The sequence below is a fragment of the Ciona intestinalis genome, chromosome 4, assembly GCF_000224145.3.
Source record: "Ciona intestinalis chromosome 4, KH, whole genome shotgun sequence".
Taxonomy (NCBI): Eukaryota; Metazoa; Chordata; class Ascidiacea; order Phlebobranchia; family Cionidae; genus Ciona; species Ciona intestinalis.
Window position 1 is genome coordinate 4,120,846 of NC_020169.2, and position 10,971 is coordinate 4,131,816.

At 34.6% G+C, this 10,971-nt stretch overlaps 2 protein-coding genes and 1 non-coding gene across 3 annotated transcripts; 2 read left to right on the forward strand and 1 right to left on the reverse strand.

Annotated features, from left to right (window-relative positions):
* The first annotated feature begins 6 nt into the window (after nt 1–6).
* On the forward strand, nt 7–7,772 carry LOC100179452 (tetratricopeptide repeat protein 16-like). The gene is made up of 17 exons (XM_002120910.4): nt 7–920; nt 1,110–1,260; nt 1,485–1,609; nt 2,154–2,198; nt 2,297–2,463; nt 2,808–3,042; nt 3,332–3,565; nt 3,952–4,086; nt 4,323–4,402; nt 4,710–4,872; nt 5,092–5,176; nt 5,510–5,651; nt 5,929–6,094; nt 6,345–6,481; nt 6,666–6,834; nt 7,119–7,224; nt 7,360–7,772. Exons 1-17 carry the CDS (start codon nt 816–818, stop codon nt 7,422–7,424), a joined length of 2,310 nt encoding a protein of 769 aa, XP_002120946.1. The 5' UTR covers nt 7–815; the 3' UTR covers nt 7,425–7,772.
* Nucleotides 1,895–2,028, reverse strand: LOC113474222. Its single transcript, XR_003395879.1, has one exon. It is a non-coding gene; the product is annotated as a U4atac minor spliceosomal RNA (small nuclear RNA).
* Nucleotides 7,773–9,538: 1,766 nt separating the features above from the next.
* Nucleotides 9,539–10,825, forward strand: LOC113474190 (reelin domain-containing protein 1-like). Its single transcript, XM_026834145.1, has 2 exons — nt 9,539–9,931; nt 10,546–10,825. The coding sequence occupies exons 1-2, from the start codon at nt 9,715–9,717 to the stop codon at nt 10,785–10,787; spliced, it is 459 nt and encodes a 152-aa protein (XP_026689946.1). The 5' UTR covers nt 9,539–9,714; the 3' UTR covers nt 10,788–10,825.
* Nucleotides 10,826–10,971: the final 146 nt, after the last annotated feature.

Below are 10,971 nucleotides of genomic sequence, written 5' to 3' on the forward strand. Positions count from 1 at the left end.
ATCATATTAATAAAGACAGGAAACTACCAGAGTAATGAACCCTCTTTCAGTTTGTTATTTTGTTAACAGGTTAAAAAGACAACTACCTCTTGGGAGATCATTTGTTTGCATGGACACAAAGAATATTCCACAAATTCTGCAGCAAATTTTTACATCTACTTTATTAAAATAATTAAATTTTATGTATGTTATCAAGTTTAAATTAGTACAAACTTGTTTTGATTTGATTGAAGAACTCATTCGTCGATAATTAAGATTAGAATCGAAAATAACAACGAAATATTCATTTTAGGATACAAAATGCTAAATCAATTATTTTTTTGCATTTGAATCGAGTTAATAATTGGGAATTTTCAAGTTTCTATTCTCTATTATTTTGCTGTTGACTTATTAATTATGTGGTGATGTAAATCCCCTGTTCCCAGTGTTTCTTACTAACTAATTTGGTATAAAAACTTTCATTGTAGAGGTATTCTGTTAAAAAATCTTTGAACAGTTTTTATCGTGGGGTATTTTTATCACTACCTTTACCGTGTGTAAATTCCTGTATGAGCGACTATAATTTAACACCAAGCACATAAAAATTTTTGTGTGGGATTTGTTCGACACAAGAACAAAATGACACCCCGAAGAAAAATAATTAAACCTACGACCTCTGGTGGTAAAAATAATAATGAAGGTGAGCGTTTCCAGGCACGCTCGTTCGTGATTTATTTTCCAAAATAAAAATAAGTTCGAGCACAAATTATAATTATTACCCGTGTGTAACACGTAGCCATATTGTTTGGAGCGTGTTTTGCTTAAATTGTCGGAAAATGGATAAAACCAACGACCAGACGACGGAAAAAACTCCAGTGGAAAAAGAAGATGTTATTAAAGAAAACACGACTCCAGCTGCCTTACCATTAATAATAACAGAGGTAAAAATTATATATTTCTGTCTTTGTAACCCAACGCTAGCTCGCCTACTTTGCTCAAATCAAACCACTGCCGAATGAAAATTAAAATTGTTTCAATCTGTTAAAGGGACAATTCTGTTTTAGCCAAGACTCTGATTATAAGCTTATACCAGCCACATACCTTAAACTGAAATAATCTTTATATTACAGGAATCTTGTGATGACACTCCAAAAATTAAAACCCTTTTTGTTGAAAGCGAGCACAGGTTACATGAAACAAGCGATTCTATCTCAAGAACCAGTCAGCCTGACAGACCACTTTCTGCTGGCAGAGAACGCACACCTCCATCTAGCACTCAAAGTATAATATTTGTTATTTATTGGCATTACTTTTCACCCAGATTGAAAAATGGCATTTTTATTTACTAACGGAATGTGCGCAGATTTTCTTCTGAAACAAAATTGCATGGATTTTTAGAAGAAACACATTTTTTTCTTTTTTTGCGGATTTCTTTCTAATATCACTTATCTTAGGGTAGTTTTTACACTTAGCGTTTTATACTTGAAACTGTTCTGCATTTTCAGCATCTCCATCAACGAAGTCTGATGTTCACCAAGTAACAAATACGAGGAACTTAGTTGCATTTGACACTGACCTTGGTGCTACATACCCTGATCGTAGTGACTCCGAAACTGATTTAATAATTAAGGTAAAAATGTATACTGTAGCTTTTTATATGGGTGAGGTCCTACATTAATGCATGTCTGTGGCATGGGTTTTTGCCCAGAGTAGGCCCATTAAGCCAATGCTGTGTTTTTATTTGTTAAGAAGTAGACCATTTTATTGAGCTTTTAAAGGAGAGTGAATGGAATTAATATTCTTGTAAGACAAACAAATAAATACAATATATATTTATATATATCGAAATAAACAGTAATTCTAGTTTCAAATAAATTTATTTAGTGTTGTAAGCTCGCTTCAAAGTAGGAAGGAGCTGTACAGAAATTGCACCATCAGCTTCTAATGAAGCAGTGATGCTTGGGTGTGATAAATCACAAATGGTGTTAGCAGTACAACCCTCACTTATCGTTCCTTGAATTGTAACGCTTCCCCATTGATAAGGACAACTTCAAAGTAAAAATTTTTGTACTTGATCTCAAGAAATAATCTACAGTTTGTGGGGCTTTTTTAGGTACTATTGAGAGTGTGAAATTTGTAGCTTATTTTGTAAAATATGTATTATGTGTTTCTAGAAACTGAAAGACACTCTCGCTACTCCTCCACCAAATGAATCTCAGGTAAAACTTAATTTTATCAAATGTCGTTCTCGCATGAAATATTAAAAAACATTTTTTTCAATTTTTAGAAAAGTTTAAATTTTTACTTTTTTCCTTAGGATGAAGAGGGAACATTTGCAACCTCTGTTCCTGAAGAGGATATTGAAGATGCAAGAAGGAGACAGCAGAGGAGGAAGATGGAGATTGAAGCAAAGATGTGGGATCAGGAGAACATGACACAGAGGATGACCATGAGTGAAGTTATTGATAAAAAAGTCCAAGAGCAGTAAGCATGAGTTCTCGTAATAATAGCCATCTTTTTTTTATTTTAGTAAAGTATGGGTGCTCCATTGTTTGGACATTGTTTATAAGCAGTTACACTCATAGTTAGCAAACATAGAATGTGAGTTGCGTTTATTTTTTTTTTCATTCTGACCAGTGCGATACATGAAGCAATAAATTTGTCACAACCAAACAACCGTTTTAAAATTTTGAAATTCGATTTTTTTTATAAATGTTAAAAGTTAAAGCTATAAAACGCCAAATACAAAATGTGTTGTGGTATTTAAAGATGAATACAATTACCTAAAACTTAATTGTGTATTTTTAACTATTCCATTAAACCCACAGTTTCAATACTGGTGTGGAGCGTGCCAACCAAGGCCAGTTTGAAGCAGCTATAACCAGTTTCAGTAAAGCTCTAAACCTGCAACCTAGAGATGTATCCTGTTATGTCGAGCGTGCTGAAGCCTATTTACAAATGTGTGACTTCCGTTCAGCTCACCTTAACTACAAGCAAGCTTATATACTTGAACCACATAACCCACAACTGTTCGAAAAACTTGCGTTTATTTCTTATTTAGAGGTTAGTGGTTGTGGAAAATGTTAACTTCACAATGTTGTGCATTTTATGAAAAGAGTGTAATTTTGGTAACTAATTATCATGGGTCTAAACATTTCTGACTGATTTTGGTGAAATGCGAAATTATATAATTGAATTTAAATTGGTAAAAAAATAACAAACTAGTTATAACATGCCATTGTTCCATTCAAGGATATTACATATTTGATTTTTCTTTTTATAAAAATATGCAGAAGATAACATATGATGTCAAAGGTCTCAGCTAAAAATTTTAAGGTTGTTTTTACAACAGGGTCAATGCTTGTTTGACTTAGGACTTTACTCTGAAGCTTTGGAGAGTTTTACAAAAGCTTCCGAAATGAAACCAACTGCTCAATGTTACCATACACGAGCCATTGCATGCTTAGCTGCCTTAGGAAGACATCAGGAGTGTTTGGCACTAACTACTCGACAGTTAGAAGCAGAAACAACAGGGAATCCCGAGCTTTATGTTCTGAGAGCAAGACTGCATTTGAAATTCAATAATGTTGGTGTTAAAACTAGATATTAACATTGTTGTTGTATTGTAATTCCCTACTTCCTCTATTTTGGAGTTGCCTGGGCCATTACAATTTGAAGTCTTTTGATTTATTGCAATAGGCAGTTGTATTGTAGATGTCTATCTCCTTTTTATAATGTATAAATATACTTTACATATGTGTTTCTTATACTTAATATTGATTTGACAAACTCATTGTTAGTGATTAGGTTGTGCTTATGCCATAACTGTATAGCAAAAGAAGCACCCAAAATTTGAAGATGAAATCAAAATTATCAAAACACAAAACTACTAATATCAACTTTTCTTTAAAAAAAATTAATTTTCCAACACTCAAATGCCAACCTAAATTTCGTTTTGCTTTCATTCCTCAGTTAACACTTTGTTATTACGATGTCCGAGATGCATTATCATTAGACTCTGAGCAGCCAGAGGCAAAAAAAATGATGAAAGAAATTCATGAAAAAGCTGAACGTGGAAAACAACAAGCAGTCTCGCTTACTATACAAGTATGTTTAATTGTTTGGTACGTCTTGATTACCAATATTATGTCATAATGGCATTTTACTTGTGCTGTGATGTGTTTTATAGGGTTTGGAATTGAAAAACTATTTAATTTAAAATTTTTATTACTCAAATGTGATAAGTAAACATCAGAAAATAGGGATTAAAATTTTGCTAATATCTTTTACAAAATATGTTCGTAATGTTATTATTTATGTCTTGATTTACTTTACATTAAAAGGGTAAATTACAAGAAGCCTTGAGTAAGATCACCGTGTCTGTGGAAGCTGATCCATCAAGACCAGAATACCATGTGTTCAGGTAATGTGTCCAACTTAGTGGTCATTATATTATGTATAGATGATGTTCGTAACATATAGGAAACGTGTAGGAAGCCTGGCCCTTAGTAGTTAGGCACCTCTCCATCATACCCAGAGGATATCCAGGTTCGGTGCTTGGCGCTGACACAATACTGACAGGTGTAGGTGTTCTTGGGAGTTGGTAATGGCCAACTCTCATCTAATTCCAAAGTTCCATGCAGTACCATGCTGTAGTTATGTAGTACCTCATATTATGAGTATCTTTTTACTGTGAAAACTAAATCATAAGATAGTTATGTATCATACAGGGGTGCTCTATACCGGAGATTGCAAAATTTTAATGCAGCAATTGATGATTATTTGCTTGCAATGGATAAAGCTGACCATAATGAACAAGACCCAATATACCAGGGTGCTCAGAAGCAACTTCTTCTTACCTATAATGATTTTGCTGTTTACTGTTATCACAAGGTAACCATCTGTGTAGTCACTATGCTTATTAACCAGTGAGTTTTGTCTATGTTTTATCCGTAAGTGTGATTTAACGACAGTCGTTTACTAAATCCTGTCATTTCACTTTTGGGCATTATTATAAATATTTGCTACTGCAATAAAAGAGACAAATAAATCTTCTTATATATTTCTGTATATTTGTAAGTTAATTTTATCGCTACTTTACTCTGTTGATAGGGTTTCTATGAAGAGAGTGTTGTGTTGCTGAACAAAGCTATAAAAGGAGAGAAAACAGAGAAAGGATTGTACATTAACCGAGGAGGTGAGAGAAATAAACTACAGTAGGCAGCTTATGGCACGTCAAGTCTTTCATTAGACACACACAAATAATGTTATTCAGCAATAGCTAGTTCATACAATAACTGTTTTTTGGTGTTTTTGTATGTAAGTTTTAATGCACCCAACAGTGAGCACAACGTATATGATGCTTCATTTATAAAGTGTAAACTGCTGTTGTTGCTAATGTATAGGTAAATAGTTCTCTTAATAAAAGAGCAATTTTACCAATGGAGCTAATTACTTGCATATTACAATTTATTCGATTTCTACTCTTATAAACATAAAAAGTTCACTTATCTTAGGTTTCTATTCTCAGATTGTTTCTTCAAACTTAATGATCTTGGCTTTGCATTAGCTGACTACCAGCAAGCTATGGAAATAGACCCAACATGTTGGGACATCAAATGCAGGGTGGCTGTTGTACATAATGAACTTGGGATCACTGCCTATCAAGAAAGGTTTGTTTTCAGTATAAATAAATGAATGTAAATTATTCCTTATAAATGATTGAATGTAACTTTATTGTCACAGGCCAGGGCAATGAAAGTCATTATAAAACAGCTCAAACAGTTGTTCTGTTTCAGAATTCATACACTAAGAAATATAAAACAAAAATATGTAATAACACTTCCTACAAATTAACATTTTGTTTCAATTCTTAAACTTCCACATCCTAAAAATGTGTAAAAAAAACATAACAATGTAAATTTGTATTTTTACAAAACTTTGTTTCAGGCGATACCAGGAAGCTGTGAAGAGATTTTCGCTCGCTGTCGAGCATAATAATAAAGTTGGTCAGTTTTACGTCCACCGAGCAAGGTCCAACTACATGATGCAAGATGTTGAAGCAGCAAGGAATGACATCATGTATTCACTTCATCTGGATCCTAATAATGAAGAGGTAGGGCTTATAGGTATACAGTGATTACTTATACACTTATTGTCTGTCATAAAAAGCAGCCTCATTAATATATGTGCAAATTCAATATATCTTGTCTGTGCATTATTTAATTTTGCGAATTCAATGCACCTTGTATATGCTTTCCATATATACCTATATGATGTCCCCTGTTTTAAGTGCTTGGGTGACCTGTCACCTTAGGCACGCCTAATAGTACATCTATGCACTACAGATACATTCATTCATACAGATAATACCTCTTCTGTCTCGACTCTTCCCTGGTCGTTCCGTGAAAGAAGTCTTAATGAGCAACTCTGCAGAAAAAGTTCGTAACTCCATTCTACGTATGATGGGACCTACTAAGAAATTACAGCCATTGGAAAGTCGGTAGGTTATGTTGTTATATTTTGGTACACCCACATTGAAGTTCAATGTACAGCAGGTTTTAAGTTAAATTTTTAGACTTATTATTATAAATAAGTAACATTAAGGGTTAATGAACTGTCTTACATAAAGTGTGCTTGGCAGGACCAGTTTATATATTAAAATAATAATTTTTTTATTTATTTAGTCAACAAACAAGAGAAACAAGCAAAAAAGATGATGCCAAAGACCCCTCAAAGGCTAAATCAATATCTGAATCCCCTATAAGTGATGACGTGTTTTCTGTATCTGAAGTTTCCACTCCCGGACCAAGAAAGATGCCAACTGATGCTGAGATTATTAGAGAAAAGAAAAATGTCAGATAAGCTTTGTATTTGTATGAAATAGTTTGCATATAGTTACATGTGTGGTAACTCATGGTGTATGAAGCTGAACACCTATGTTATAAGACCTCTAGTTACCCTGTGGGAAGAAATAAGTCATATTTTTTTTAGATTTTGGTTTTTACTAAGGTCCATCTACATATGGTTTATAATTTAAAATAAATTAACATTTTCAAAATATTCATTAAAAATTTGGCATTTTTAAAAATATGTATTAATCTTTGCTTCTACACAACTAAATTTCTGTCTCTTTTCAGGTTGCAGATGATTTGAAGAATATTTTTCGTTTCCCGCCAAGTCTTAAATACACTGGACCAAGGGTGGCAAGTAACATTCAACCACAACCACCAAGTAATGCTGAAGGTAAACAAAGTCGTCCTTACAACTGGAGAAAGTTTAACACAAACATAACTCCGACCTGATCTTAACACTGTGAATGCATTTTAGTTGCTTTTGTAAAAATTACATTTATTTATTTTTTTTGAATTTGTACAACAGCATGGATCAGAGTAGCGAGTCAGCAAAGCCAATACGAGGACAGTTTAGATGGAAAATCAAGATAAAGACGCCAGTTTAATAAACTAGCTGTATAGAATCATGATGTGCTATGAAACTTGTATCTTTACAGTTTAGATAAATTATAATTTTTTATTCTCGCGCGGCAGGGCGACGACAATGTTATAACACGAATGTTCTGTTTCTCTGTGATTATGGTAAAGAATCCTTAGTTAAGTTTTTAGAACTATGGTTCCCAAAGGACCAAATCGTATGATATTGACGTTTATGGGCATCACATGTCTATACGACGGCTTTTTATGTATAGATGTATATATGTATGTATGAATGTTACTTTATCCTGGGCGGCGGGCAACTCAAGGAGTTTTGTTTGATTCGGTATATCATGTGACGGTTTACGAGTATTCGCAGGTGTAACTACTTTGGGGTGATATTTTTTACCACACTGCCTACAGCCTGGATGAACCATTGGTAATGACTGGGTTAAAGCACTACCATTAGGTGTCTTGGACATAATACGAAGCAAACACAATGCGACTATGCTTAGTCTTTTCGTTAACCTTAACTTATACTTGAAAGAAGATTGAAATGTCACTATCATGACGTAAGTACTGTTTCGCCCAGTCCCCCAGCTATCGCAAAGGTAGGAAACTTCAAAACGTCCAAATACGATTTGAATACAGCCAATCCAAGCGTGGCGTCGGCTATATTCATTTTCCCTTAGTCACTGCCGCAATGCTCGCAAAGCTTGAACAACTGCGTTACCGTGAAGTACGATATAACGCCATAAATAACTCTACCATATAGATGCGTACATTTGTACGCCAAATGGGACACCTTTTCGTTTATTTTTCTCTTTCCATTTGGTAGTAAACAAAGAAAATTCAATGAATTATAAAACCGTATCCTCACGACTTCCACAGACCGTTGTTAATTCTTTAAAACACGATCAGGCTATTTGGATATTATGTATTAAAGGTGTCCCATCCTCCCCCGCCTTACTATATAAATGCAGTAAAGAGTAAATAACTTGAATCGTAAATGCGTATCATTTTTATGCAAAATAACTGTTACGAGCCTTTAAACATGATTCAATCGGTTTATATGCTTAAATGTCAACATTGTTCGTGGCTTTGTATACACATCAATACGCATCATGAGTGTTCATAACGTTACGTTGGCGGAAATAACAACTAAACAGGATGGGCCAAACGTCACACCAAAGCAACTTCTTGTTTATATTGACTGTGACTACGGAAACACTTCTATTTGTCATCGGTGCTTATAATATAGCCAGGGAGCTATTATAGAGCGACGGTGCATATTATTAGATTAGTTTTGCTGTGTTTGGTTTTATTTGAACAGTTGTTTTTTTACAGTTGGTGGATTTTAAATTCTGCAGTTTTGGTATTGTTTGAAAAAGTTTATAAATAGTCTACTACGTGAATTTTACTGTAGTATGGTTATACGTGTTTATAGTCACTTTGGAATTCAATGTGACTACAGTTAGGCGGGCTTATGCTTTTCCCAAGTCATCGCAGCGTGAAACTTTGAAGTGATATATAAAACCTAAGCTCTTGTGAATGCTGCCTCAGTTGTGCGTCACTGGCAGTGCAAAACGGGGCGAGCGGTACTACACGTCATTCCTGTCTGTAGGCATTGAATGGGGTAAGTAGGCGTGTGACTAATGCATAAAATCCTGGATTGTTCGGTCGGTTGTATATAGTTAGCATAATAATAGCCGTTGTGTTTAAAATGCTAGTTAATGTTTGGTATATAACGTATAATAAGCAATAGTGCGAGGCAAAAGCAAATTTGAATTTTTATATAGTGTTCGTTGTTGTATTTACAAACCGCTTTGCGGTTTCGGATTTAGCCAGTGCTTTTACAAACATTTCTCTACGTTGGTTTCGTGTAGAAAAAGCCTCGATCAGTTGATTTTATTTTCCGGTTGAATAACCTACTTGAGAACTAGTTTGTGATCACATAAAGAATAGGCGCCAAGCCTAAAAATCGATTGAAGGACTTTGAACAAAAGTTGTTTGTATTTTATTGTTTTGACAGTTGTTTATTTGTTGCTGTGTTGTTTAAAAGGTTTGTTAGAGCAATATGTTTATAAAAAGAAATCTGCAAACTTTTTTTTTATTTTGAGCTAGTGTTTAGGATAATTTTAAAACATGTTGCGAAAACGGATGCCTTTATACAATATGCTGTTAAGCTATTGGGTATTATGTAGTTATAACCTGCACGGGTCCGAATCATGATAAAAACGTTTATGTTGCATTTAGCGCTTTTTAGATATTTAAAACTTTGCAAAGAATTTCTAAACCCGATAAAATGCAGTACAACTTATGGATTGCCATTTGTATAATTTGCACGTACCAAGAAGCGGTATATGCTTTGCCAGGCGGTGCGCCTACCGGCGCCTGTACCACTATGATGCCACGGCACAGCAATGGGGCTAATGGCTTTTTAGCAAGCCAGAGTTTGGCATCGTCTCCATACACTCTTATGGCAAGCAAGAGAAACTACACTTCAACTGAGGCCATAACAGGTTAGGTTATGCTGTGCATTTTATATTTTGTATATAAAACATCATATAGGTAGTTTATAATGCTCAATAAATATCGTGCTATTTTGTAAAGAGTAAACATAGGCTGCACGGTGCTACATTGATTATATACTTGCGTGCGGAATGCATAAATCTATATGTATTGTTCAAGCACCTTCCGTCATTATAGCAAAGGGCCTTCTTTGTAGGTCCGTTTTATTCATCGCAACATTTACGTGATTTTTTGTTTCTTAACGGAGAAAGAACAATCAGTAAAAATTTAGTAGTTCGGGGCATAGGCTAAATTAATCCATACTTTCATTCTCTTTTATCTTGCAAAACAAAGAAATATTACAGAATTATATAACCGGACCTCTACGACTCCAAAAGAGCATTGTTAATAGTTAAAAATATGTGATTTTATGTGCTAATTAGTGGGGTCCCTGATCGTGTTTAAACAATTAACAACGGTCTATACGGGTCATGAAGCTACGGTTTTATAATTCTTTTGATGTTCTTTGTTAACTACCAAATGACACGAGAAATTAGAATAAAAACGTGTCCCGATTCCCCCCACTCTACTATCCTCATGTTAATCGATGAATCGTGTTTTTTAGTGTGGGTTGTTGACAGTAGGGCGAGCTCCGATCGCGGGTACAGAGGTTTGTTATTACAAGCTAGAAAAGTGAGCTCAAGTGCGCCAGTTGGAACTTGGATGAATGTTCCTGCTGACACAAAGTTGATAACATGCTCAGTAGCCAATGATGCGGTCACTCACAGTAATACGATGGTTAAAAATGAGAGCTCTGTTTACACCTGGAAAGCAGGAGGAAACCATGGAAATATTGAGTTTGTGTAAGTTCTAATACACATAGAACTGTGGGGTAACATGTATAACGTTGGCTACTAAGTATATAGATATACAAGCTGTTATCAATGTTTTGTGGCTTATGGCATGTAGTATATAGTAAGCTAGGGGGACACAGGACACCTTAAGCACATGACCTAATATCCGGATTATGTTATAAACAATAACAACGATC